This window comes from Lonchura striata, chromosome 17, assembly GCF_046129695.1.
Source record: "Lonchura striata isolate bLonStr1 chromosome 17, bLonStr1.mat, whole genome shotgun sequence".
Classification (NCBI taxonomy): Eukaryota; Metazoa; Chordata; class Aves; order Passeriformes; family Estrildidae; genus Lonchura; species Lonchura striata.
In genome coordinates this window covers 7,681,143-7,708,667 of record NC_134619.1, presented here as the reverse complement: position 1 = coordinate 7,708,667, position 27,525 = coordinate 7,681,143, and the positions used below count along the sequence as shown (strand labels likewise).

The window sequence follows — 27,525 nt, the reverse complement described above, 5'->3', positions numbered from 1 at the left end:
CTCCTTTCACAGAGGTGGAGTGCTAATGTCACCCTGGAGCCTCCTTCTCCAGGGTGAACACTCCCGGCTCTTTCAGCCGCTCCTCACAGGACATGTGCTACAGACTCTTCCCCACCTTCGTTTCCCTTCCCTGGACATCGTGGTTATACTACAAGGCTCCTTGTTCCCACGGCACCAATAAAAGGCTGGTTTAAATCAGCACCACCCATTGCAGTTACAAGCAAGATAAAACCGAGGTCAGGGGCACACCCTGAACTGCGATTCTGGCAGGGTTTCACCAGCACTTCTCGTTCCCAAGGTGCCACTTGCAGGCATCAGCACCTTGTATACACACACACACACACACACACACACACATTACAATACTCATTGTGGTTCTACTCATAATTACATTTTTTCAACTTACTTTGTGCAGACTTTTTTTTTTTTAATGAAAGAAAAATAATGCGACGCTTTGTAAAACATGAAGCCACCGAGTCCTGCCCCAAAATAACAATGAAAAACACATGTTTTGATAGATGCAATAAATCTTATTGACTTTATTACACATTGTATTTTAGGATCATTTTACATTCCTAGACAAAAGAGATGATACAAATAAATATAAGCTGTAAAACTATGGACAGAACTATGGACAGATTATTTTTCTACAGATAACCTAAGAGAAGGCGGAGGTGGGCGTATCTCCAAGGAGCTGAGAGTTGTCACCGACAGCTGTGCCCATAGAAGGATCCTGGGTCACCTCTTCAAAAGTCTGGAGAAGGCAGTAAGCACCTGGATCCCAGCAAGTCAACCCTCCACTGCACAGTGCAGCAGGCAGCACCAGCGTTCTCATTTCAGTTCCGTCTCTGTAACTAATTATGGCTTTTGCAGGTTCTCTTTTCCACTCTGTGTTTGAACACAGCAGGAACAGACCCCCAAGAATTCCACTGAACCGTTTAAAGACTGGTGCCCGTTGCCCAGCACAGACAGGAGAGAGGACAGGTCCAGGTACACAGGTGTTTCACTGAAACTCCAGTGCTGCGTGTTGAGCGAGGCCAGACTCACACACCTCAAACTGACTGAACACTGCCTGCTCTGATCTGTATAAGGCACCGGCGCAGCCCCAGGTGCTCTGGCAGAGGTATGTTTTAGAAGATTCAAGCAGCATGCAAATGTTTTTAAAAAGGCTCTAGACCTAAGTTAAGGATTTAAGAAAGTGCTTTAATTCCTATGCTTCAGTGCCTGGTGGCGCTTGCTCCCACGGCTGACTCCTGCTGCAATGCCACTTTTTAAAAAAAAAGATTCCATTATACAGATCAGAGCAAAGACAATTATGTTGAATGTTAAACATTCCTATGAAGAAAAGGTGATGGTGCAAGGCTGTCCCAGGGCCTCTTCCAGGAGTCCAGCTGGATTTCCTGCCTTTGGTTAACCAGCAGGAAGCCCAGATGGTTCAGATAACACCAAAGAAGGGCAAACTCAGCAGGAATGTTTTTTAAAAGCTTCAACCCAGAGCTCAGTATGTTTTGTACAGCTTAAGACAATGTATCTTAATATCAGTGCCACTGAGCATCTGGTGAGGGTTAAGTCCTTTGGAATGAGAATCCAAAGGCTTCTGTAACAGGCCGAGATTGCCCATGAATACATTGACCAAATCTCCACCGAAGCCCCAATCTACATACAATGACTAAATATGCAGATTTATTCTTTTCCACTCTACTGAGTTTCTTTTACCTTGCTAATGAATTTCTACAGAGTTAAAAGAAGAGCCTTTCTGACGCTGGCTCATCAACATGAAAACAGGTTTGCACTGCAGAGCTCCATGGTACCAGCCCTGCCACAAAGGCAGTTTCCAGCATATGAGTTTAATATAGAATAGAATTCCCTGTGGAATAGTAGCAACTGAGGAAAAGTGTGCACATGTGCGGACACAGATGTGTCTGTGTATGCATTATTCACATAAAACATGTGTACATAGATATGTACAAACACGTGGTTATATATTGTGCTGCTGTCTCAGGGTTTTAAAGCTCCTCCCCCATTTAATTTCAATTCTCTGAGCACTTAAACCATACAATCATCTTTTAAAATATCCTAGTACAGAAGATTATGTGCTGGAGAGAAAGAAGGAAGAGAGGGAAGAGAAGGTGATGTTATACTATGCAACAAAAGCCAGTTAAAAGGCTCTCTGGATATAAACAGTGCTTTGTGAAAACAAAGATTATGCTGGGTTTCCACGTTCAGGTTGAAAGAAATTGGTCATGTGCCTGCTCTCTCAGTTATAAGTAAATCCCTCCTTCCTCCACCAAAACTATTATATATATGTATGTGTGCATATATGTGTATACATACTTTAACCTTGTGGCCCAGGAAAGCAGTCCGTGGAATGCAGCAGCCAAGTTGGTGTTTAAGGGGCCCACCTGGCTCACCTGGGCACCGTGCCTGCAGGATGCACAGGTGAGCTGTGCTGAGCACTCAGTTCCTCCTGCTCAGGGGGTCAGTAGAAAGGAGCTCTCCAGCCTGGGTGAAGTCACTCCGTGGACACTTAACGAGCACAAGGCAGAATCCACACATCAGAGCATGTCTACAACCAGGCAAGTCCTCACACACTCACACATGCCAGTCTGGAGGGAGTCCTCGGTGAGGGAAAACAGGTAAAAATGTTCACAGGATGACAGCCAAGAGCAACCAGAAAAAGTAACATCCCAAGTCTCAATATACAGTGAACTAAAACTTACGGATGAGCTGTGGGACACTAGACTGGGACACCTTACTCTGTCCTTAGCGTGGAGTTCCACCTCCCTCTGCCCTGCTACACGAGCCTGCTTTAGTCATAGGGCAGCTTTGCAATGAGACTGTTGAAAGCAGGAGTTCTCCCTCCCTTGTTTTCAAAGTAAAACCCCTGGAATTAACACCAGCTTCCATCACCAGCCTCGGTTAGGTCAGGTTCACTCCCAGCAGGCTCTGAGTGGGCTGGGAGGTGCAGAGAGAAAGCTGCTTAACATGAAACAGATGAGGCACAAGAGGCACTGAATGCTAAACCTCCTTAGACACCAAGGGAAGGGACCAAATTCCCAGGAGTGCACTCAAAGGCAGCTCCAAGTTCCAGTGCTCTGCCCAGCTGAGAGTCTGAGCCTGGCAAGGAGAGCTCTGAGCCAATGCTACGTTTTCCATCGACAGTGGGAGGCATGAGAAAAATGGCCAAATGCCATTAAAGATGTCATATGGACACTGGTTTTAAATGCCAGGGGTAAAGATGGAGGCAAGAGAGAGGAGGAAAGCTGTGGAGCCAACACTGGCATGCAGAGGTATTCCTTGACAAGGTGGTTCCTGTTGGTAGAGGGGAGGTCTGTAGGTCAGCTTAGAGGAGCTCTCACTTATGCCTGTAAACAAAGAAAGGACTTCAGATTCTACTGCTTCCTTTCTAGAGACCACATAGTTTTGAGACCCTTTTCTGTCCTACAGCCCTTGGGGAGGCACAGCTGTGTGGTGGTGAGGACCCGCTGGCCACTGCCATCCTGTTCAGACCAATGCCTGAACCCCACGTGGTGATGCCAGTTTCTCCAGCAGGAAGAGGAAGAACCATGCACCTTGTCGAGTTTGAACAGATCCTCTGCTTTTCAGCCTCTTTTGGTTCTCACTGTGGAGCTGCAGAGTGGTGGTTCTGTGGAGGTGACTTTCAACTCTGTCTTCTTAGTGCCCAACAGGCAAAACGTGCTGTGCAGCAGAAGGGCTGGTGCAGGAGGAGGACGGTGACGCTGTGAGGTGATTCCCCATGCTTCCCACTGCTCCTAACACACTGTAACATACCTCATGCATTTTTGATTTCCTAACTAAAATCCATTTCCCACAGAGGCCAAATGCTGAATTGCAAGCACGGATCTTCCCATGGCTCAGTGCCCCTGGACCGGCCTGAGTCAGTTAAACAGCAACAAGGCCATCTCCAGGGAAAGGGGCTGGAGGCTGGCCAGGAGCTCTCTCTGCAGGTTTGTCCTTGTCTCTGCTCCCAGAAGGTAAAGGCTGTTCCCTCCCTGGAGAGCCATTGCTGATTTTATTTTGGAACCAGCCCTCGTGACTGTGGGTAGAGCTGAGAAGTGGGAGTGCCTGATCCTGATGCGGATCCCACTGATTTCCTTCCAGTTTTCGGTCTGAAGAAGGAAAAATTAATATATAAACAAGAGAAGCTCTAACAATGTCACCTGTTACTTTCCAAAATTAATCTGCAAAAAGCTGATTTTTTTTAACTGGAGTTATTCTCTAATAAACAGTTTCAGCTTTTTCTTCTGTCCTGTCCTACACCCTGAAAGAAGGTTGTGGTGAGATAGGGGCTGGCCTCTTCTTCCAAGCAGCTAGTGACAGGCCAAGGTTAAACAGCCTCAAGTTCTACAAGGGGAGGTTGAGGCTGGATATTAGGAAAAATTTCTTCACTGCAAGAGTGGTTGAGCCCTGGCATAGGCTGCTCAAGGAAGGGGTGGAATCTCCATCCCCTGCAGTGTTCAAAAAATGAGTAGAAGTAGCACGTCAAGATAAGGTTTAGTAGCATGGTCGGATTCAGTTGGAGGTTGGACTAAAATCTTAAAGGTCTTTTCCAACCTTAATGATTCTATGTTCCTTTTTCTGTCTGCTTTACCATGAAGCTCAGCTTTACTTCACTGATGAGAAGTGCTGACCAATAGCCAACTGTACTTGCACCTCTCCTGTGGGCCAGTCTGCTCAGGGAAAGTCCAACTCACCTGGTTTTTGATTTTTTATTTGAAGAGCTCTCAAAGGTTGAGGCATCCACTTGGATCTCATCTTCGTCCTGCAGAGCTGCTTCCAGAGCTGCCTGAACCTTGGGAGCAATAGCTGGACCTTCATAGTTCCTCGTTGTCCGGCTGGGCACGTCCATTTCCAGTAACACGATGTTCTCTGCCTGAGACAGGAAAAGCAGTATCAAAGTCTCCATATTTTCACACAAACTGTTACTTTGCCCTCCAGAAACTTAATCTGAAGTACTTTATAAATGTATGCAGGACACTACAAATTTACATGTCAAAGAAGAACACACAATCCCCTCTGGAATTCACATTCCCCTGATCACAGGGTGAAGAAGCAAAGGTTCAACCACATCTGGGCTTACCCTGTACCGAGCTGCTGTGTGATTCATCATGGACGTCCTGGCGTGCTGGCTCAGGGGCCTTTTGTACCCCACAGCAGATACTGGTCTTTTCATCATCTGCTGGTTACTAGAGAAAAACAGACTCAGGCTGTTATACCCTAAAACCAAAGGCTCCTCTTGGAGTTTATGAGCTACAACATCTGCAAATTCCATGCAGAAATCTGTTTCAACGCAGCAGAAACCACACAGGCTGCGTTTATAGGAGCAGGAAAGAAGTATGATAGGAATGCACTGCTATTTTAAGGGTGAATGCACTATTATATATATTTTACATATAATTATTGGGTTTGTCTATTAGAAAAATCATAATCTCTTAAGAATTCTTCTAACTGTACATTCGTATTTTATAGCACCTATTAAGAGGAATAAATTGATTTGTTTTATTTTATTACACATCAAGAAGCTGTGAACTCTAGAGGGTCAGTTTAAATGGCCAGTTCAATCCCTCTTTTGTTCTTGACAGCTAGAGGGTTTCCTGTGACCTGTAATTCCACCCCAAGAGCAGAAGTACACTCACTCCAGACGAGTTATGGGATGTAGTTTCCAGTTGTCTTCCTCTTCATCAAGGAATGATCTGTTCATGATCTTATTCTTTTCTTCCAAGGGAATAAAGTTTTCAATAATCAGGTGCCTACATGCAACAAAAATGAGAAATATACAAGAAACAGAATTAGCAATGACTTTCCTCACTGCTCCTCTCCCACTGATGTAATACAACCCTGGAAAAGGAGGAATGGTTTTGTTTTCTCATGGTTAATTCTAATTCCACAAGTATGTGCAAGGCAGTCCCTCCACTCCTGCCCTGAGAAACCCTCTCTGTTACAGTTAATAGCTTACTTTACTTAAGTGATGGGGCTTACTTTAGCTTTAGTTCCCTGGTGAGTTCATTCTGGGTCTGCTCCATTTCCTGGCGCCCCTTGATGTGCTCTTCTTGGAGATCATGGATCTCTGCCTTCACAGCTTGCAGCTTGGAAAATAACTGGAACACACAACAAGAGCCAAAATCCATCACTTGCCAAAGCTCCTCTCGCTTTCACACACAGGCTGATTTTATTCCCAGCCTGGTAGACAGGGAATAATTTTCTATTTACCTTTTTGAGTTTTTTGGTCTTTATGTCCACCTCTTGCTGAAGAGAACTGTAGGTCTCCTTCAGTTCTAGTGTTTCCTCATCCTGACTTTCCATCTGTTGCTGGATTTCTCGCTCCCGACGTTTCTGAAGAATGTGAAAATATGGCATTAAAGACCTCAATTACCTTGTCAACTCCAGCTGACACACGTGAAACCAATGCTCAGGATGGATTTCCTTCCAGTTCTTCATATCTCTTGCCATAGAAACACCAGAGACATCTTATTTGTCCTTATTTTGCTATTAAAATCAGGTAGTGTGAACAAGGCTCAAGCTTCAACTAAAGGAATAAAATGTAATTTTTAGAATTTTTTTTCTTTCCTTTTTATCAGTTTGTACTGGTTATTATATTTAAGAATCATCATAACAAAAAATAAACTTTTAGTACAGAATAAAGACCCCTCCCTTGAGCTAAAGGCTGAACTGGTACTCTTAGAGGTCTGACGAACATTTCTTCACTTACAAAGAGCTCCAATCAAGATAGAAGGTAAATCTTTACCATGAAGAACTGCAAGAAAACTTTTAAAAACCTTCTTTACATATTTCAAATAATGACAAATATGACACAAGCCCTTCACCCTTCTTTTCAATAAGTGATTGCCATTAAACCAATTTTTGGGTTACCCTGGGAAAACTTTCTGGTAATTTCCCTGACACAATGTTTTACAGAAGTTCAGAAGCAAGGCTTTTTATATAAAGTAACAAATATCCTCCCTTGTACCTGTTCTGCAATTTCCTGTCGTTTCTGTTCCAGGATTTTCTGCTGTTCATTTGTGTGATCCACAATATTTTTCCCTCCCACCAGTAGCTTGCTTTCCATTGTCTGAAAAGAAAAACCAGGGTCAGAAGTTTGTCTCAGTAACTACTCAGAGGGTAACTTTCTCTCCTATGGATACAACGTCTTCAGGGTAGCTCCCTTATTTAACCTTCTCTTTCAAGGCAGCTGCTACATGAATCACTTTTTCTTAAAACTCCTATAAAACTGTGGAATTAATGCAACAGTTACTTGTTTAGAATAACGCGCCAGTGCAATGTGTGGCAAAGCAGGAGAACCAAAATGTGTGCTCCCCTGTAAATAACTTGTTAATGATCTGTGACAGAAGGAAACATTTTTAGTTCCACAGCTTGTGAAAAGATGTGTTGTCTTTTACAGTGCCAATTGCTTAAGATCAGCACATAAGAACAATGAAACAACTCATGAATATTGAAATATGTGATTAATGGTGGAAATTTCAACTTCTGGCTAGAAAAGGTTTATTTCAAAATCTTCCAACCTAAACACAAATCACTATCCTGGAAACTTTCTATGAAATACCTTTCCAAATTGGGAAACCCTTTATTTTCCCCACAGCCTAAGGAAATTGCTTTCAAAGGGTATGACGAGGAAGAATTCTACCTTGATTTTAGCACTCAGCATCTCTGTTGCTTCTTTCTCTCGCTTCAGGTCCTCCATTTTCTTCTCCTTCTCTTTCAGCAGCCTCATCTTTTCTTCTGCTACCAAGCTGTGATCCTCGACTATAGCTTTCTTCTCAATCTCCAGCTTTTCTTGTTGCTCCCTCCAATAGTCATCTTTGTCATCTCCTTCATCCTCACCCTCTTCAGTATCCTCCTCCTCTTCCCCACCCTCCCTCCTCCTTTCCCTCCTCTTTCTTTTGCCAATAGACCGTTTTTCCAGCTGTGCCTTGAGTCGAGCAATTTCTTCTTGGAATTCCCGCAGCAGAGCCTCCTTAGGATCCTCATTCACTTGTGGCTTGTTCTTGATGTTTTTGGCACGGTTGGCATATCTCAGTGTGGTCAGGGTCTCCTCTACATTGTAAGAGGCAGGGCCTATATTGGCCACCATCACAGTTTTGGCATTGCCACCTAAGGAGTCCTGAAGTAGCCTGGTCAGCTTGGAGTCCCGGTAGGGTATGTGTGTGCTTTTGCCATCAACCAGGGCAGAGATAACATTGCCCAAAGCTGAGAGGGACAGATTGATTTTTGTGGCTTCCTTCAGCCTTTCCCCCTGTGCTCCAGTCTTTGCTTGCCGCTCGCTGCCTGCCAGGTCGACCAGGTTGAGCTTCCCAACACGGATGTGGTTCTCTCCATCCAGTCCCAACTCACTGCACTCGATAGTGATCTGGAAAATGGCGTGAGATCGAGAGCTGTGCTCGTTCATGTTGGTGGCACCAACGGAGCGGTTCTGGTTTCCCAAATTCATGATGTGCTCTATCTCTTTGACACTTTTCGTAACAATGGTGGTCAAATCCTTAACAAAAACCCCTGTGTCTGGTCTCTCCTTCAACTCCAGCCGCTTGGACTGATCCTTTGATAACAAGTCTCTGATTTCTTCTTGGTATATTTCCAAATAAGACGCTCTAACTAAGTATTGCTGATTTTGAGATCTAGAGATATGGGTGAAGATGTGGTCGAATGAATTGGGGATGACCCCTCTTTTTTCGGGATCACCACGTACCCCTTCCATCGTATATGTTTTCCCTGTCCCAGTCTGCCCATAGGCAAAGATTGTCCCATTAAACCCTTGCAGAACAGAGTCCACGAGAGGTCTGAAGGTCTCATCGTAGAGTTCGACCTGTTTGGAATTCCAGTCATACACAGCATCAAAGGTGAACGTTTTAGGCAGTTCATGAGATGATCCCCGTGGATTCTTCACTGAGACCTGCCCTAACTTGACATCCACATTGACAACTTTTTCATAGGAAGCAGTTTGCTCTTTGCTGTTCATGGGCCGGCAGCGCACGACCACCCGCACGGACTCGGAGCTCTTGGACTTGGACATGACGGCGGGGCTGTGGCTGCTGTGATCCCCTTGATGGATGATCCCGTGCTACAAAGCTGAAACAAAAACAAAGCAAGGATGTCTGAAGGCAGTTTTCTGCAGGGGACAGCTTTTCACAAAGCCAAAGAATCACCTCATCAATTTGAGCAGCATTTTGTGTTCATTAAGTTTCAAGGGATTTTGAAGTACTAGAATAATGTACAACATGAAAACCCTGTAAAGGCCTGTACTGCGACTGAATTATTTTACCAAAGGCTGTGCATCAAATGGTATCATTTTTACAAGCTCTGCTGCAAAAACGAATCAGATCACACCGTTACAGCTGGTAAAGATCCTTTTCTTGACCCTTAAAAATACCAATAAACCTTTAAAAACTATTTATGAGAAGTACTTTGCCAATAATTTTCTTTGCAGTCCGGCCTTTTGTTTTAAGTCTCCCATTCTGAAAATCTATACAATCTTGCTCTCTCTGGAGCACAAGTCTGCTATTATCCTTTCTTCTGGCAATATACTTCTATCAGGATTCCCCAAAAAAGCCAGCCCTGCTCAGCTAGGCTGACCTACTGACATCACTCCTGCTCTGGTGTTCCAGCTGCATCAGGTTTACAAGACTCACCATCAACCTAAATTCATGTTGCATAAACCCAGATCACAGATCCAGCTCGTTCATGACTCTGGGTAGAGAGGGAGGACACACTGCTGCATCCTCCAGTCAATCAGCAAGATGAGCTGCCATTGAAAATGGAGCAAAAAGCCTGTGTTCCTAAACTGCTGAAACAGTCTGCTAAAGCTTCACACGGCAGATCTCAATGGCACAACTTGGAATGCCATGCAATTTCTATGAACCCTTTTTATTTCCAAAATGTCTTCCAAGAAGAGCCCTGAGGTCCCTCTGCCAACTAGAACTAAGTGTAAAACTAATACACACAGGGAAGCCCAGGCAGTGCTGGCACAGGTTCAGGTGTGGCCTCCTTGGAATGTGTTCACTGTTCCCTTCCCAGCTGGATCAGCAGGAAACAGGAATTTTTCTCTAATTGTTTTTCACTTGGTAATTGCATGTCTCAGGAGAGCTTCTCCAACAAGGTGGCAGAGAACTGCAGGGCTAGAGCTATTGGATGGAAAAGGAAGCACAATTCCAGCTCAATATACAGTCAGACTGGCAAAAAGTAAAAGAGAGGTAACAGATAAACATGGTTAAGAATTGTACAGAAACCTCAAAATGGCCTTGGGAATTTCCTTGGGTCTGTGGGGGGATTGCTTCTCTGGACACTGGACACTCATTCAGAATTCCCTCCACACCCTGTACAGTGAGTTCAAACTGTTACAGGAATTTTGGGTAGCTACTGAACAAAACCATTCCCCTCCTAATTGACAGCTCCAGATAAAGGTGACCTTCCTGTCTGACCCACAGCAAACACGAATTCTGGAGCACAAACACAGAAAGAATAAGTGAAACGAGGACAAATCTTGGCAGAATCACAAAGAACAACTGTCCCTCTGTTCATCCTGAGGAGTTGTGTACATTAACACACGCTTCCCCTTCCACAGCTCTGAGAGACATTCCAGTAATTCAAGTTCACAAGAGACAATTTTCTGACACGGTCACATGACAGCCACCGTGTCACGTATCTGCATGTTCACACTGGCAAATACTCGAATTAGGCACAAGTTCTGACAAGGATTTGTTTTATATATTGAATATCTAAAATACTATTCTGGTGAGAAGTGCCGCTTTTGTAAGCAACTATGACAAATATTAAATGATCAGAGTTAAGTCAGTCTTGCCAGAGGTAATTATTTCTGTTCAAAATTACTTGAACGGAAATTATGTTGCACATTTGCTGCTCCTCTGGGTGTACCTCCTCACCATCAGCTTTTGACACCTTTCCCCACTTCACTTGCAAGCCTCTTTTTATAGTCACAACCAACTGATTTTACCCCTGATGTGGGTTATTTTCATAACAACCCATCCTGAATCATCTCCAATTATTTTAGCTACTGCAGTGAAGTTTACTGGAAGCATAACAAATTATGGTTCTTCTCAGATTTATCCAAGTGTGTAACTGGAAAATAAAACCAATTAGTTGGCAGTGTTTGTATTCCCCAGAAACTCCTGGGCAATGTTTGAACTGCCAGAGTGGCTGGACATGAATGGCAAGAAAGCTGGGAATGCTGCTGTGCCACCCATTCTTCCCCATCAAAACTGGGAATTTTTTTCATTAAATTAGTTCAGCCTAAAGTGATCTGCACCAGGTCTCTGCAAGTCAAGGTCAAGGTCAAGGCTGAGATGGATGCACTTGCAAATGTGCCCCTGATGACCAAGAGGGGAGGACGGGCAGAAATTGAAGCATTTTTATTTATTTCAGTCGACACAAAGGTTATGCCTGAAAAAATGAGCAATGCCACAACCTGAATACAAGCTGGGGCAACCACTTTTCCTCAAAAACTTCCAGGACTGGGAGGTGCTGTCTTGGACAGCTGTACCCCAGGCACTGTGCTCACCCAGCCACCTGCCCTGACAGGTGACATCCCGAAGCTGCTCTGCTTCCTGCCTTAAATATCTCTGAAAGATTTTCTTGGAACTGCCCAAACCCTTTCCTTGCATCTCTGCACATCCCGAGGTACCACTGAAAACATTCCATTGCTTCTCGCCATTCAAATCTTTCAAATATTTGTGGTTTCATAATGTCACGGTTGAATGATGTCCTTCCCTCCGTCCCGAGCCAAACCACCCTCCGTGCTGCTCTTTTCCTCCCTGCCAAACGCTCCGCAGGCCGGGCAGGGCATCCCGGTGCTGCCGCTGGAGCCGGGCCGGCGGTGCCACCCGCGAGCCCTGATTTCACTCGGGGTCACCTCTGGTCACCGCTGTCACCCCAGCACGGCACCCCAGGGCTGCTCCCTCCCCCGGGGAGCCGGGACCGCGGGCTCGTCCGCGGATTCACCCGAGCGAGCATCACCCACACCGGGCGCTGCAGGGAGCGGAGCCCGGGGACAGCAGCGCCGGTGGGGAGGGGGCAGGACCGCGGGGGAGAAGCACCGGGAGCGGCGGACAGCCACCGGAACGGGGCCGCCCGCCCGCGGCATCGCCCCCGCAGCGCGGCCGCGGGCGGGTCCTGCCGCCGCAGCGCGGTCCGGGCCGTGCCCGCGGCCGGTACCGGGGGCACCGGGGGCAGCGGGCTGCCGGCGGCCCGCGGGGTGCCAGCCCGGGGCGCGGTGCGGGGCCGGGCCGGACTCACCTGCGCCGTCACCATGGAGCCGCCCGGCCGCTCCTGCCGCGGCCCCGGAAGCGGCGCGGCCGCTCCGCCCGCCCGTGACGCGCTTCCCCGGCAACCGGCGCGCCCGCCCCGCGCCGCCGCTCCCGGGACAAAGGGGCCCCGCCGCGGGCATCCCGCGCGCCGCCAATCCCGAAAATGCCGGGTTTTGCCCCAGCCAGGTGGGGCCCGCCGCTCTGCCGCACCCAGGCTGCGGGTTTGAAAATCCTCCGAAGCTCGGGAGTATTTCCAAGGGGAAAAAGACCATCATAAAAAAGACGTTTCAGAGGTAAAACCCCTTAATCAGAGCTGGACCGCAGCAGTGCAGTGCAGGCTGCAGCTCTGGTACGAGAGGTTCCTGCAATGGAGGAAGAAATGTTGGTGCACTACGAGTGAGTAAAAAATCAAGTTTTTATTAGTACAAAAAATACCTTATTTAAAAAAAAACCCAACCCAACATTTTGATTTAATATTTGTCTTCCCAACAGTGTGGAGAAAGGCTTCCCCTGCTCCACAGCAAGGCAAGGCAGCCCCAAGGGCATCACACAAGATCAGTAAACTGTATGACACAAGGAGATTCAATCTTCAAAAGCCCAGCTTCCAAAGACCCTAAAATGGGTAATTTTCCCCCAAATCCCATGATTTTTGAAGCCAGCCCTGAGGAAACAAGAGATGAGTTTTTGCCATCCTGACAGCTGGGGACCTTCTCATTTTGCTCTCTCCCCTGAGCCCTCAAACTCCTTCAAAGCTCAGAAACATTTCAAGGAGGAAAAGACCACCATAAGACCACCATAAAGAGACATTTGAAGTTAAATGTTCATAACAGCCTTGGCTGGGCTGCACCAGTACACTGGAGGCAGTAGCTCTGGTACCACAGGCTCACCCAAGTGGCATTTTTGAAAATTGAACCATTCTGTACTCAAGTCTTTGGACCAGAAAATGAAATTACAGAAGCACCAAAAGTTGGTCAAGTTGAGCCTCACCATGTTGGGATTATCAGTGTTACCAGCATCAAACTACACCAGGCCAAACACAGGGGTTTGGGCTGTTGTTTCCCCATCAATGAATAATTTTCCAGAATTACCTCCACCGAGAACTGCCCCAGACAAGGATAATGCTCTCAGAAGGGCCATCTTATAAAGTACAAATACAAAACAATACCATAGACCCAGGTATGACATACCCAACCCCACTACAGCTATTTTAATAACCTTGGCTCAAAGTTTCTCTTCCCACAGACATAAACAGCTACAAAGCTACAAGCCCTCAATCTCCAGTTCTGGCCTGGCTGTGACAGATCTCCTCCCATGTCCCTGCACACACCCTGCCCCAGGCTGATGCAGAGGAGCTGAACAGGCAGCTACCATGTCACACCATGTCCCAGTGCACTCCCCCAGCACCACCAAAGAGATCCAGAGCCCCACAGCATGGGGGATGGAATCTCTTTGGACAGGAGAAGGGACACTGAGACACTGTGGTGACACAAGTCTGGTAAGAAAATTGTGGTCCTTGATAAACCCCAGAGATTTCATGTCCTGAGCTTTACCTTGCATGCCCTTTGCAGGGAACTTGATATGCCTGACAGAAGTTTTACAGTCAAAGAGAACCAATTATGGCCAGTTTTGGACACGAGGCTTCAAAACATCTCCAGGTGAGAATTTAGAATTAACAGAGAAAGAAAAGAGGAGGAAATCTGAGCAGCTGCTCCATCATGATTGCTGGTGAATCCCAAGTAGGAAGAATGGAGAGCTATAAAAGCTACATCTTAAAAAACTATATATAGTTTATAGTTTCCTATAAACTACATGATTTAAATTTCTGTCTGAGCTCACATTGGAAACACGGGAGAGATCAGACAGAGCAGTCTGGAAGGGACTGTGAGGAGCATTGGAGGGCAGGAGCTCTCCCACAGGGAATGCTGCAGCACCAAAGACCCAGCTCAGAGCCCTGGAACCACGGAGACTCTTCCTCCTCTGGTCAGAACTCATCCCGCAGCCTCGGTGGGTGGTCCATGCCAAAAAACGAGGAGGGTTTCCCATGGATGTCACGTTCTCTTTTCACAAAGGCAGTGAAGGAAGAAACACAGTTCCCAATGAAGTGGTCAGACTGGCCAAGGATGTACAGATCAACCTGAGGCACTTCTGGCTGCAAGCTGACAACCTTGAGCTGCAGAGAAACGAGGAGAGCAGATGAATCCAGTCAGCTATTATCACAATCCAATGTCTTGGCATAATATTAGAAATTGAATATACAACAGAAAGAGAATGAGTTTTGTCTTTCTCTGCCCTATAACTCATTTATGATTAGATCAATGTCAGAGCATTTCTGAAAATCACTTAGGTTTATTTAATTTAAACCCTTTTCATGGAAATATTTACTACCATGCCAGACAATGCTCTTCAATCTCCTGGGGAAACAAAAGAATTTTACAGGATGATTTTTATTACTATGAGCCAAATTCACTTTGAGATGCCAATATTTGGCTGTGAATAACCTATTCCACAACTGCTGGTCTGCTATCCATGACAGCCTCGGGCCAGAAGCCAAGGAAGATTTTTATCCAAGCATTCCTGCCAGAAGAGGTTTCTGGAAGACTCACCTTTTCCTGGAAAAACTGCTGTATTTCTGTTGTGTAGGGCTCGGAATCAGTAGCAATATAAACAGATTTAGCTTCAATCTTTGCCACCCAGAGCTTGAGAGCCCGTTTGATCTCTCGGAGGTCTGGCAGGCACATGTCCATGGTGAGAGGCACCGCAGCACTGCGGTCGTAGCCCACACACTGCGGTGAGGCCATGAAGTGTGGCCCGGCTGTCCCATCCTTTAACATGTTGCAGGCATTTTTCTATTGGAAGAGGAGAAGAAAATCACAGAATCATCAAAGCTGAAGACCTCTGAAATTATCAACTCCAAACTTTGAACAGATACCCCATGCCTACTAAGCTTTATCAGAAAGCACCACCTCTACTTGTGTTCTGGATACTTCCAGGAATGGCAATTCCACCACAGCCCTGGTCAGGCTGGGCCAGTGCTCAAGCACTCTTTCAGTGAAGAATTTTTCCCTAATATTCAACCTGAACCTCCCCTGATGAAACCTGAGGCCATTTCCCTTTGTTCTGTCCCTGGGAGGAGAGGCTGACCCCCACCTCACCAGAACATTTTTTCATACCACATTCACATGAGAAAACACCACCAGGTCCCCCCAGCTCTGCCTGTCTGAAAGAATCCCAGCGCCACTGCTAACACACAGGGAGCTCCTGGATGCCAGCAGGGATCAGGTGGCTCTCCCAGCATGGCTCCTTTTGGAGCAGCTTTGTCCACACCCCGTTGTCACCAGCCCCCAGCCGCTGCCGTACCCAGTCGGAGCCGATCCTCAGGTGAATTCCCACGTAGGGCCGGAGCAGCAGGGACTGGATGTAGGCTTCTCCCTTCTTCACCATTGCATCCGACCACTCCATGTACTTCTGCAGGGGCCGGTGCTCCTCCAGGACAGGAAACTGGGCTGGAGCTCCAGGTAAGGCGAGAACGGGGTGCTCAGAGGCTGGAAACCTACAGAAAACCAAACCCCAGCAGTGTGAAATGTGACCTACCCGCATGAAGGCTGCTGTGAATGGTAGAGTAGAAACCAGGAACACCCCAAAAAATGCAGCATTTATTGCTCCAAACTGAGATAATTTTAGCTGGTTTTCCATCTGAACTGAAGAAATCTCAGGGACTGTATTTTACCTCAGACTTTTTATCTGACAGACAATAAGAGACGAATCTCAAACATGCAGTGAGGAGCTACCAAGCTCTTCATGTTACATTTTCAGCTCAAATTAGACCAATTCTGTCACCCAAACTTACTGACAACCACTAAAGTCACTCATGGTTCTGAAAACACAAGGTAAGCAGCCAAATACAGTTCATAACCCCCAAATGAGAACCAAATTATCTTTTGACGATTAATTACATATTTAATAAATACTTGATTAATTAAATATTCCTGGCTCAGAAGTCAATCAGCCTAAACAGAGTTCATACCTAAAATAATACCCACATGAAGTGCTCAGCAAATATTTAATAGAAAAAGCATTAATATTACTAACTAACCACTTCAATCTCTCCCCCAAAATGTAAAGTCCCAGCTGCTTTCATGAATGACTCTAAATGCCCACAATGACCTGCCAGCACTTTTCCATCTTTTTGCTACCTTTGGATCCAATGGTCCTTGTATGCAGGACTGAAGGAAATGCCCTTGAAGAGCTCAGACTTATCAAAATCCACTTGGAACTGGTCCCAGAAGGGACCAAACGGATTTCCATCCTGCAAAGAAAAGATAAGTGTTCATTTAGTGCACACAGAGAACCTGAAAGATGGATGTAGCAAGATCCTGAAGAGCAAAGCAGAGGCCTGTTCCAGGATGGAAGCAGCTGGAATAGCCTGTTTGACACACCAGCTCCACAGGAAGGAGACAGCGAAATACATTAAGGTAAGTTCACTGAGAAGGTTGCAAAGTTTGTCTTAAAGCTTCCAAACTTGTAGTTAAGAGAGGTTGCTTAAACACCAGCTGGAAAACAGCGAACAGGAGATAAGCTACTGTTTCAATTAAATCTGAAGTGATAAAGTGTGCTTGCACAGACTGTATCCCTGATCCTCAAGCCATTGCGGTGAAAGCAATGCCACACAGAGCAACTTGCGGTGGGTAACTCCTAAATTTGCAAATCAATGGCGACCGGAATGAGTCAGTCAGGGCCTTAGGAACAAAGCCGTGCCCGCGGGGCTGAGGAGGAGCTCACCTTCATGGGACACGTGCTTTTGTCCGCGCTCCGCTGCGCTGCAGCCTCGAAGCAATAAGCGACTCTCCTGCCGGGCGGCCAGTGCCGGGGCGCCAGCTGCTCCATGAACTGCTCCAGGCTCACCACGCGGTGGTACCGCCGGAGCGGCTCCAGCCTGAAGTGCTCCGAATAGGGGACGTGCAGCTGTGGGGGACAGAGCCCGTGAGCCGGCGGTCCCCTGCTCATCCCGGAGAGCTCCCCGCCCTGCCCTCCCGCCCCGCCGGGGGCTCACGTTGGTGTAGGGCGGGCGGTGGTGCCGGTACTCGATCCAGGGAGGCACGGCCAGGGTCCGGTTGAGGGCGCGGGCGAAGGCCAGGGCTCCCAGAAAGTGCTCGGCTTGGTTACCGAAGCGACCTGCGAGAGACGGGGCTCAGGCGGGGACCGCGCCGGGCACGGACCGGGGAACGGACCGGGAGATGCAGCGAGAAATGGCCCGGGGGATGCAGCGGGGCAGGGACCGGGGGATGCAGCGAGAAATGGACCGGGGGATGCAGCGGGGTCGGACCGGGGGATGCAGCGAGAAATGGACCGGGGGATGCAGCGGGGCAGGGACCGGGGGATGCAGCGGGGCAGGGACCGGAGGATGCGGCGGGGCAGGGACCGGGGGATGCGGCGGGGCAGGGACCGGAGGATGCAGCGGGGAACGGACCGGGGGATGCAGCGAGAAATGGACCGGGAGAGGCAGCGGGGCAGGGACCGGAGGATGCAGCGGGGAACGGACCGGGGGATGCGGCGGGGCAGGGACCGGGGGATGCAGCGGGGAACGGACCGGGGGATGCAGAGCGGAACGGACCGCGGTCCGCGCCGGGGGGTGAACCGGGGTCTGCAGCACCAGGCTCTGCAACCGGGAGTTGCACAGGGAGCCCGCACCGGGAGAGCCTCACCCATGCAGGGACAGTAGAGCAGGTACCCGGCCTCGTCCCAGGCGGGTGCCGCGCCGCCTCCCGCCGGCGCCACCGGGAGCAGCAGGAGCAGGACGAGGAGCGGCGGCGGCCCCGCCATGGCGGCGGGCGGGCGGGCAGAGCGCGGCGCCGCCATCCCGGCATGCCCCGCGGCGCGCCGCCCCGGCGGCCAGCCGCGGGCCGTGACGTCACTCCCAGAAGGCCCCGCGCAATGGCGCCGCCGGGGCCGGGAGCGGAGCCGCGCTTGGCGGGGCCCGGGGGAACGGGGTGAGCGCGGGGGGGCGAGCCTGGGAGGCGGCACCGCAGCGAGGGGCGGCGGCACGGCCGTACCCTCCCCTCGGTGGCGGGGTCCCCTCAGGGGACAGGGGGGCGTGTGAGGAGGAGGAGGAGGATGCGGGACGTAGAGGGGGGGCGTAGGCCGGGCCCGCCTCCCTGCCCTCAGGGCTGCGGGATGTGTGATCCCGCTCCACCGGGGCTGCATTCTCCACCGAGCGCTCCCGGGGGTGCGGGTCGCCCGGTTGGCTTCCCAGGCGAGCGGCGGAGGTGCCGGAGGGAAGAGCGAGTTGCCCCTCGCGGCCACCCCCCGGCACCTCCGCCGGTTGAAGCAGCACCTCTGAATTCCCTAAAATTCCGGCGTGATCGTTTATGCACCTTGCTGTTAAAAACATCAACATTCGAACTCTTGTCTTCTTCCAGGTAGTTCTGAAACTGGCCCAGATGGCCAAGCTTTTTCGGAGGGAAAGGAGCAGTTCCCTGGTGAAAGTGGTGGAGACTCTCGGGATACCTGCACAGCTCTGGAGCAAGAGGTAGAAAACACTGATCTTTTCTGGGACATATTTCATAGAGAGGTGAAATAGTCATGCTTTTAGCACACAGAAATTTTTAGCACACAGACTGCTCTGAACCACAGGCCTCCTGCACCCTGAGGGGTCAGAGCAGCTGTCACACCACGCTGGTTTGTCCCAAAGTGGCACCTCAGCAGTTCTGGTCCTTTATTGTTCTGCTCTGACCACGTCAATTTAGCCTGCACAAAATCAAGTTTTTTTTCTTAACAGGCATTCCCACAGCTCACAGTGATAGGTTTTCTTAGAGTCATCCTGTTTCCCAGTGTTTTCCACCCTGAGGGAGCCATCCAGGGTATTTGGGGTGATGGTGCAGTCACAGTAATTGTTATTTCAGCTCTTCGTAACGTTCCTTGTGCACTTTCTCGGGGGTTGGTTTGTTCCCTCGCAGTTGCACATCCTGCCCACAACTCACACTCATGTTGATGTGCAGCAGGAAGTTCCTCCTCTGAAGCAATCATGGAGTGAGGGTTTGATGCTATTTTAAGTAGAGTTTCTCAGGCGGCCAAATTGAGTGAAAGAAGTTGGTTTTATTTCAGCTGACCGTTTACCAGTCAAGCTGGCAGTAAAACCCTATAAAAACCAACACACAACTCAAGAGCAACCTGCTAAGAGAGATTATTGCAGCACCTCCTCAACATGAAAGCCAGAAAAGCTTACAGGAGGTGTATTTTGTTGAACAGGAAACAGTTTGAGCTTCCTTTATTAATGGATGAGAGCGTCAAAGTTAAAAAAAAAAGTGTTAAAATTGCTCATTACGGTAGAAAACTTGCTGATCCAGAGAGGCAGAATCTGCCTCACAATCGAAAGTGAAAATACAATGAGTAATCCCACCCTGAAGAGGAGCAGCCTTCCAGAAAAAGGTGTGATGTTGATGATAATTGTGAGTTTTCTTCCTCAGCCCTGTTCAGCCACATGTGGGGGTTCAGAATGATTTGCTCTGGAGATGGTTTTGCCCAGTGCACCAGGTTGGTAGCAGAAAGGATGGGAAAAGAAAATACAAGAGAACCATGGTTTGTGTGAGAATCTCTGAGAGGGAATTCCATGTAGGCAGAGACCAAGAGCAAGTGAGAATATAAAAACTGGGATGAGAAATGATCTGCAAATCACACAGGGAAAGGTATTTAGAGCTACAGAGAGACACCTTTTATGATATTTCAGGAGAAAAGACATCCAAGACGTAACACTGGCTCATAATAGTGGAAAAAAAATGCAATTCAGGAAAAGTTTAACATAATTTTATTCAGGTAGCAGGTTAAGGGGGAAGAGACAGAAAAATATTATTGCTTGGAGGTCCCAATATTATCCCAAAATTTTACTGATTGATTGGGAACACACATCTCCACACGTTCATTGTGTACACAGGTGAAGGTTGCAGTATCTTACCACCAGCCTTCTGTGATTTCAGATGAAGAAGTTTTGCTATTAAAGCAGTTTGGTCACAGGAGGCTCCAGCAGAAAACTGCACCAGGACAACATCACAGCGAGACACCCACAGGCTCGAGTTCTGCTTGACATGGCCATGTTCTACTAGACCTGCCATGACGGCATTTTTTCCCAGTGTTCCCAACTGGATTCAAGATGCAAAGCAGGAGGAGGAAGAGACAGGCTGGAAATTAGTCCCCAGACCAAGAGGTGAAGAAACCGAAAGTCAGGGAAAATGCCAGTGTGAACTATCAGAGCCCTCCTTCCCTCACGGGGACAAGCTGAGAACTCACACACTTTCCCATTCGGAGCAGAGGCCCTACAACTGCCCCCAGCTGCACTGTGGCAAGGCCTTTGCCTCCAAGTACAAGCTCTATAGGTAGGTATCTCTAAGTGCCTCTGCTCAGAAGTGCCAGAAGAGAGGGGAAATCCCCTCCCTCATGTGTCTTTGCTTGAATTTCTGAGAAGCTGGAGGAGGGGAAATGCCCTTTTACCTTGCAAAGCGGTTGAGTCCTAGACATTACCGTACTTGGCATCTCTTTAGGTGCCTTCCAGAGAACTTCAGCTAATGCTATATCCTGAGCTCATGCTGTTTTATGTTTCACTGAGGAGGAAACAGAAACAGAAAGTGAAGTTCACAGATTAAAAAACAAAATGAAAAGCAAGAATGGCGTTTGCATTCATAAATCCTACTTCTAACCACAGGGATAATTCCATGGCAGCTGTTGCTCCAGTATGGAGAAGTTGAGTTCTCATTTATGTAGTGAAGTACAACACAAAAATAATTAAACAGTGATAGCTGAGAACTTGAAACCAGGTGAACCACAGTGTGGGAGAGTATGAGATACTAAGGTGGAACACTGTGGACAGACCACAGTGGCTGTCAGCAGACTTGGGCACAGCCTGATCCCCCTGATGAACTGAAGTTTTCTCACCTAGTGTCACAAACTAGGGAGGTTTTCTTTGTCAGCCTCAGCAGAGAGCAGGAGCTGAGGAGAGACAGCTGCAGGGACAGACTGTAGGTTTTGCCTGAAGCATTGTGCTCCTTGTTTAATGGAGGTAAATCTGGGATTTTTGTGGCATAAAGTGTAGGAGACAAGGAAAATGTTGGAAAACTAGCATGTGTTCCCTCAGGGGCTGGATGTTTGTCTGACCTTCCCTGCTTTCCTCCCCTCAGGCATATGGCCACGCACTCTGCTCAGAAGCCCCACCAGTGCATGTACTGCGAGAAGATGTTCCACCGCAAGGATCACCTTCGGAACCATCTGCAGACCCACGATCCCAACAAGGAGGCCCTGCACTGTCCCGAGTGCGGCAAGAACTACAACACCAAACTGGGCTTCAGGCGACACCTGGCCATGCATGCGGCTGCCAGCGGGGACCTCAGCTGCAAGGTGTGCCTCCAGACCTTCGAGAGCACCCAGGTCCTGCTGGAGCACCTCAAAGCTCATTCCAGGCGGGCTTCCGGCGGGGCGAAGGAGAAGAAGCACCCGTGCGACCACTGCGATCGGCGCTTCTACACCCGCAAGGACGTGAGGAGACACCTGGTCGTGCACACGGGGCGGAAGGACTTCTTGTGCCAGTACTGTGCTCAGAGGTTTGGGAGGAAAGACCACTTGACCAGGCACATGAAGAAAAGCCACTCCCAGGAATTGCTGAAGATTAAGACGGAGCCAGTGGACATGTTGGGTCTGCTCAGCTGCAGCTCCTCTGTGGCAGTGAAGGAAGAGCTGAGTCCTGTCCTGTGTATGGCATCCAGAGACATGATGGGTGGTAAGAGCTTCCCTGGCATGCTGCCCGTGGGCATGTACAGCACACATCTCCAAACCATGCCAAGCTCAGGGATGCCCCATTCTTTGGTTCCTAATTCTCTTCCAATGGGAATGAGCTATCCTCTGGAGTCTTCTTCTCCCATCTCCTCTCCACCGCAACCTCCTCCAAAGTATCAGCTTGGATCTACCTCATATTTGCCTGAGAAACTACCCAAAGTAGAGGTGGACAGCTTTTTGTCAGACTTCCCTGGCAGTCTGTCTCTCTCATCTGGTGATCCTCAGTCCTCTTCGCCTCAGCCACCCGCCCTGGATGAGGCTTTGCTTTCCAAGAGCCCTGCTAACCTCTCAGAGGCTCTCTGTGCTGCTAACATGGACTTTTCTCATCTTCTTGGCTTCCTTCCCCTAAATCTTCCTCCTTGCAATCCACCTGTCTCATCGGGGGGATTGGTCATGGGCTACTCGCAGGGGGAGGCGCAGCCACTGCTCACCACTTTGCAACATCAACCTCAAGAGTCTCCCGGAGCCGGGGCCTCGCTGAACTTTGGGCCCCTTCATTCATTGCCCCCCGTCTTCACCTCCAGCTTGAGCACAACCACGCTGCCACGGTTCCACCAGGCATTCCAATAAGCTGGAAATAGCACTGGAGAACAGATCTTTCAGTCACCCTTTTGTGGAGAGCCTTAAAAACGCACAACTCTTCCTTCCTTGGGGGTGTGAAAGCTCTGGCAGAGCTGGGTCAGACAGGAGGTTTCTGATCTCGGAGGGAGCACTTGTAGACTGGAACCTGTGCAAGTCCCAGTCCTGTACAGCAAAAAGATTACAGCTGATAGACTGGATATATTTTATCTAATTTTTAATCTGTGAATCAGGAGCCGCGCTTAGCACTGACCTTCCCTGAGAATGCTGGAGCTGTATTCCTCTCTGGGAAGGGACTGTCCCTCAGAAGGAGTTGAGACTCTTTCATCCTGGGCTAAACTTTTGAAGAGTCCAGCTTCCATTTCATGTTACCACACTGCAATTCTGGCAAACCAGCCAACACCTCCACATGGAGAAGAAGTCAGGATACCACTCTGTATGAAGCCAATGGGGAAGAGGCTGTCCTTCCCTGCTACCTCTCATCCCATCACCCAACACCGCTTACTCCACATCAGTGTTAAGCAACAAGCCCGTTTACATTGTGAATTCAACATCACCTCTTTGGAGCTGTTAGGATAAACTCGTTATGGTGAACATTGTTTACACAACACAAATCTGTTTCTGCCATTGCAAAAATAAGAGGCACCAGAATACACTGGGTTCATCTCTGGTGTAGCTAGAACACTGTTTACACAATGAAGTCAGGTTGCACTGATTTCTCTTCACTTATCATGTTCTTCCCCCATGGGGAAATACACTGCTTTCGGACCACTTCAGCCTCTGCCCCTGCAGGCAGCAGCTTCCTGCCTTTTCTCGCTGGCTGTCCCGAGTGAAGGGGATGGAGCAGCTCTCACAGCTTAGCTTGGTGTGTGATGTATGGACAGAGCTCTTTTAAATATCTCCCCCAGGCAAACAGATCTGGAAACCAAAGCACTGAGAGAGCTGGGTGAGGAGCTCGGGACACCGAGCACTGGCGTACCAGGCGTGGGTGAGAACAAGCTGCAGGCCCTGCTCCACAGGATCCCTTGGGATGAGGAACAGAGTATGAGTTTCTGGGGTTTGGAGTTTTTTATGCACTCATTGAGGTCAGCACCCTTTTTGGCTTATCCAGGAAGCAATCTCAAAGATATATTTTAACCTCAATGGTGATAACATCCAAGAATCAAGGAAAAATTGGTCCCAGCTTCACTGTCAGAGTATTTGAAGCACTTCTCCCAACACCAATAGTTCTAACAAATGCTGAGGTTTGGGGCGTGCAGTCAACTTTTCACTTTGGATTTGGTTCCACTGGCTTTTTTTGTTCTCTCCTGCTTAAGCCTTGCCTCCTGAAGTTAAAGTCCTGCTTCCCTTGCTCCCTGCCCTACCTCTTCAACTCTTTCATGGGCTGTCTACCTACCAGGGCAGAAGGGTTATTATACTGGGAAGAGGCAGCCAGCTGCTGGTGTCACTTAGCACCTGTATTGTCTCCTGCTTCTGTTTTCCTGGGCACTTATACTGCAGATGGGGACATATGGAGGTCACTCTGCACTGGTGCATGTTTTTGACTATGTATGGGCAGATCTTCATACCTCAGCATGGAGGAACCATTGTAGGCCAATATAAACCAGGAAATCTGTCAATATTGTTCTCCATAAATCTAGGAAATGCAAAATCTACCTCTACTCTGTTATCTCAGCTCCTTGGGTGAAGGCAGATGCTGTCCTCCCTTGTCTCCCCAGAGCACATCCACCTCAGTTGATGCAGATTCCTTCCTGCTGAGCCATGATCCCACTGTGTGACATCAGCTGTGCCTCTTTTGGTCACAAGCTTGTCCCCCTTCCATTTTACTCCAGAATTTTAATTTTAATTTAGCTTAGTAATTCTTCCCAGAATGACTCTTTAGCAATCCATTGATTCTCCAGAACATAGATCGGTTGTTTTAGATTAGCCAGCAATGCTGCAAATAAGACTTTTGTATCAAAATGTAATATAAGATTTATTTACCTCAGCAATATCCTGTGGCAATGATCTCCCCGAGTTGAATGCAGTACTTTTTCCTTTTCTCCACTGGAAAAATGTTGCCTTTCCAAGTCCAACGAGTGCCTTCTTGTTCTCTAACCTAGCAAAGGTAAACAGGGCATTGCAGCCAGTCTGTTTACCAGCATTGAATACCTCAGGCCTGTCTTCTATTGCTTTGCTCTTTGCAAATTAAAAGAGGAGTTTCACACTGTTATCAATTATATGCAAGCCTTATCCCTGTCTTCAGTTGAGAGGATTATTTTTTGAGAAATAAATGGTGATAACTGATCACTCACTGCCAGTGAGGATTATCAGATTTATGCAATGCCATCACACACCTTCTCCTACTGCAGAACATTCAGCTTTTTTTGCTTCCTGCCTGCATTGTACTCTGAACAGATGTCATCACTGGAATTTCTTTAGCAGTGGTAGCTAAACTTAGAGCCAGGCATCTTTTTCCTACCAGTAGTCTGTCAAAGAATAAATGGAATTCATTTTGCTATGATTTGCACGTGTGATTTGCTTTCCACAGCTACTTTAACAAGCAGAACTGCAGTAACCTTTGTCAATATAAGGGAAATCTAACCCAGCAAGGGCAGCGTGGTCAGAGACAGCATTGGAGCTGATTCCAGGTGTTTGCACAGGAAAATGGATTCAAAGTTCCTCTACCACAACGACTAATTCCATTTGAAATAGCAAGTATGCAATGCACAGAACAAATTATAGTGAACAACTTTTAGCTGTTCATAAGTAAATACTTTGAGCATCCAAGCTTACAGCACTTGAGAATCCCAGTCCACTAGGACATGTGTACCAAGCTCTCAGGCAAGTCAGTGAAAGTCAGTGAAAGTCAGCTTAGCCAAGCTCCTGCTGATGCAGCTGGAGGTGAGGGACAAGGGTAACTCTGGCATGCTGTGAGACTGCAGCACAGCCTGCAATCTGTACTGTGCTGTTATGTGCAGGGCTTTGTGGCAGCCACTCTGCTGCTTATATGATATAAAAAAATCATCCCAGAAAGAGTTTGGGTTTGGTTTTTGTTTTGGACCATGAGTTTGGGGCTGCAGGTCCAGGACATGGCTGTGAGTCAGGCAGACAGAACCCAGCAAACCATTCCACTGTGATCCCTGCTCCTGGCACACCTGTAAAAGGAAAACTGCACCAGATTGAGCCCAAGGGCAGCAACTACAGCATGTAATTATACAGGAGGGTTTAGTTAAATAAAGGAATGTTTTAAACTGGCTGGCTTGGGGGGTGTCCAAAGCAATAGGAACAGTGCAGTCAACTAAGATAATAAACCCATAGACCTCCAGTCTGTAAAAGAGCAGAGCATGAACTTGCCAGCCCTTATAAATCAGACCCTGGATTCTCAGAAAGCCAAGGACCTAATGCCCCCTAGAAATAAAAACTAATGAATAGCCAAGCCACTCCCTGGCAGCAGAGGGTTAACTCTTGCCCATCCTTCCAGGCTCAGATTGCCAGAATCCTGTGAAAAGCTGAAGATCTTTTTTCCCCTTGGGATTACAGCTCACTCAAAATCAATTTGTAGGAAAGAACAACATGTTATCTTGCATTTGCTTCCACTGAATTTTATGTGACAGAATACCCACACACCACGTTGTGACAGACCCCGTTCTCTGTCTCACAACACTGCTGCTCTTTAGCTTCAGTGTTGAAAAATGGTGTCACTTCAACTGGAATCCTCTTTTTGCCTCTGGTAGATTGATGATTTCAGTACTTTTGTTGAGCTCAGCTCTTTGTTCTTTAATTCCTTCCTTGCTGACAGGTGAACAGCAGCTGCTGGGAAGATTTCCTGCAGTTCACTGAAAAAATCCCCTTTTCCTTTCTCTACCATTGCACCACCTTTGTTCTCTGGACAGAACAACTCCACAGAGGCATTTTCTGCTGCCTGCAATTAAAATTTCCACAAATAAATCTTCAAAGATGTGCTTCCCATCACTCTACCTTCTTGCTTATCCTGTAATCCCAGTTAGTCAGGCTGACTGAATTCTCCCTCAGGTGCCTATTTTTAGTTAATTGCCTGCCCAAGCCCTGGAGCTGTTCTGCCACTGAACAGTGAAATGAATGGTTCAAACAGAACCACTTCAGGTTCCCATCCTCATCCAAAATTTGTGTCTTTTCAATAAGTTATTTCTTTTATTTTTCCCAGTTCCTAGAGATGGGAGCTGCCACCTGAAGCTCTGAATCCTATCCTGGCCAACCCCTGTGCAGCAAGAGAAGGTGGTTTGGTTTTGCCTGGTCTGCTGGATCTGGGAAGCCCAGAATCTTTTCACCCGAATCCCCAGCTCTGGCACCTCTCACCCTTTCCATGCCTGTTTACCCAACATGCCACAGCCATACTAAACTTGTCTTGGAAAGCAGCTGGAAGCTTCCAGGGTAATGCCATTACTAATAATCCAGCTGCCTTACAGGACCACTATTCCTATTCCCCACCACCTCTCAGGTTCTGTTGTCCCTGCACAATCCATGCACACTCACATTAGGCTCACTTCTGGCTATACCCAGTGATGGAGTTGCTTCCTTCTAGTGAATAACTGGGATCCCCTAGGAATCCTACAGGTCTGAGCTATTCTTGTGGCTGCAGGTAAGGAATTTTCTCCTGGGGTACTGTCTGCAATCTCCACCTGGAGCCAGCTCTGTTTTCTCACAGGCCACACACCTCTAATCACAATAGCATGCAGACAGGTCAAGCAAAAACTGGTGTTCAGAAATGAGACCAGAAAATAGATCACATTCTGCTGCTCACAAATCCACACCAGGAGATGAGCTTGGCTTTCCTGTTCAAGGTACATTTTGTTTCCATGTGCACAGGTGGGTTGCA

The 27,525-nt window shown here is 48.0% G+C and overlaps 3 protein-coding genes across 5 annotated transcripts; 1 reads left to right on the top strand and 2 right to left on the bottom strand.

The window, feature by feature from the left end:
• Positions 1 to 509: 509 nt before the first annotated feature.
• KIF3B (kinesin family member 3B) lies at positions 510 to 12,351 on the bottom strand. Its single transcript, XM_021527386.2, has 9 exons — positions 12,283 to 12,351; positions 7,664 to 9,102; positions 6,989 to 7,090; positions 6,232 to 6,354; positions 6,001 to 6,119; positions 5,658 to 5,771; positions 5,102 to 5,207; positions 4,716 to 4,894; positions 510 to 4,130 (listed from the first exon to the last, which is right to left on the bottom strand). Exons 2-9 carry the CDS (start codon positions 9,044 to 9,046, stop codon positions 4,034 to 4,036), a joined length of 2,223 nt encoding a protein of 740 aa, XP_021383061.2. The 5' UTR covers positions 9,047 to 9,102; positions 12,283 to 12,351; the 3' UTR covers positions 510 to 4,033.
• Positions 12,352 to 12,690: 339 nt separating this feature from the next.
• On the bottom strand, positions 12,691 to 18,150 carry POFUT1 (protein O-fucosyltransferase 1). Its single transcript, XM_021527439.3, has 7 exons — positions 17,996 to 18,150; positions 17,344 to 17,465; positions 17,073 to 17,255; positions 16,487 to 16,599; positions 15,651 to 15,843; positions 14,897 to 15,139; positions 12,691 to 14,463 (listed from the first exon to the last, which is right to left on the bottom strand). Exons 1-7 carry the CDS (start codon positions 18,147 to 18,149, stop codon positions 14,275 to 14,277), a joined length of 1,197 nt encoding a protein of 398 aa, XP_021383114.3. The 5' UTR covers position 18,150; the 3' UTR covers positions 12,691 to 14,274.
• Positions 18,151 to 18,218: 68 nt separating this feature from the next.
• On the top strand, positions 18,219 to 25,191 carry PLAGL2 (PLAG1 like zinc finger 2). 3 transcript variants are annotated; one of them, XM_021527385.3, is made up of 3 exons: positions 18,219 to 18,280; positions 18,710 to 18,819; positions 21,458 to 25,191. In XM_021527385.3, the coding sequence occupies exons 2-3, from the start codon at positions 18,731 to 18,733 to the stop codon at positions 22,677 to 22,679; spliced, it is 1,311 nt and encodes a 436-aa protein (XP_021383060.1). In that variant the 5' UTR covers positions 18,219 to 18,280; positions 18,710 to 18,730; the 3' UTR covers positions 22,680 to 25,191. The 3 variants fall into 3 exon arrangements, with proteins under 3 accessions (XP_021383060.1, XP_021383059.1, XP_021383058.1); XM_021527383.3 differs by lacking the exon at positions 18,219 to 18,280 and adding an exon at positions 20,264 to 20,659 and having other exon boundaries at positions 18,709 to 18,819; XM_021527384.3 differs by lacking the exon at positions 18,219 to 18,280 and having other exon boundaries at positions 18,627 to 18,819.
• The last annotated feature ends 2,334 nt before the right edge of the window (positions 25,192 to 27,525 follow it).

Excerpts from the sequence above, each read along its gene's own strand:
- PLAGL2 (XM_021527383.3), top strand. The coding sequence starts at position 20,397 with ATGACGGCATTTTTTCCCAGTGTTCCCAACTGGATTCAAGATGCAAAG. Across the intron at positions 20,660-21,457 it reads TCCAAGTACAAGCTCTATAG|GCATATGGCCACGCACTCTG; the intron begins GTAGGTATCTCT and ends TCCTCCCCTCAG.
- POFUT1 (XM_021527439.3), bottom strand. The coding sequence starts at position 18,149 with ATGGCGGCGCCGCGCTCTGCCCGCCCGCCCGCCGCCATGGCGGGGCCG. Across the intron at positions 15,844-16,486 it reads AAGGACCATTGGATCCAAAG|GTTTCCAGCCTCTGAGCACC; the intron begins GTAGCAAAAAGA and ends GGTTTTCTGTAG. Across the intron at positions 14,464-14,896 it reads AGCAGTTTTTCCAGGAAAAG|CTCAAGGTTGTCAGCTTGCA; the intron begins GTGAGTCTTCCA and ends GTTTCTCTGCAG.
- KIF3B (XM_021527386.2), bottom strand. The coding sequence starts at position 9,046 with ATGTCCAAGTCCAAGAGCTCCGAGTCCGTGCGGGTGGTCGTGCGCTGC. Across the intron at positions 6,355-6,988 it reads GACAGGAAATTGCAGAACAG|AAACGTCGGGAGCGAGAAAT; the intron begins GTACAAGGGAGG and ends CACATTCTTCAG. Across the intron at positions 5,208-5,657 it reads CATCCCATAACTCGTCTGGA|TAACCAGCAGATGATGAAAA; the intron begins GTGAGTGTACTT and ends GTTTTTCTCTAG.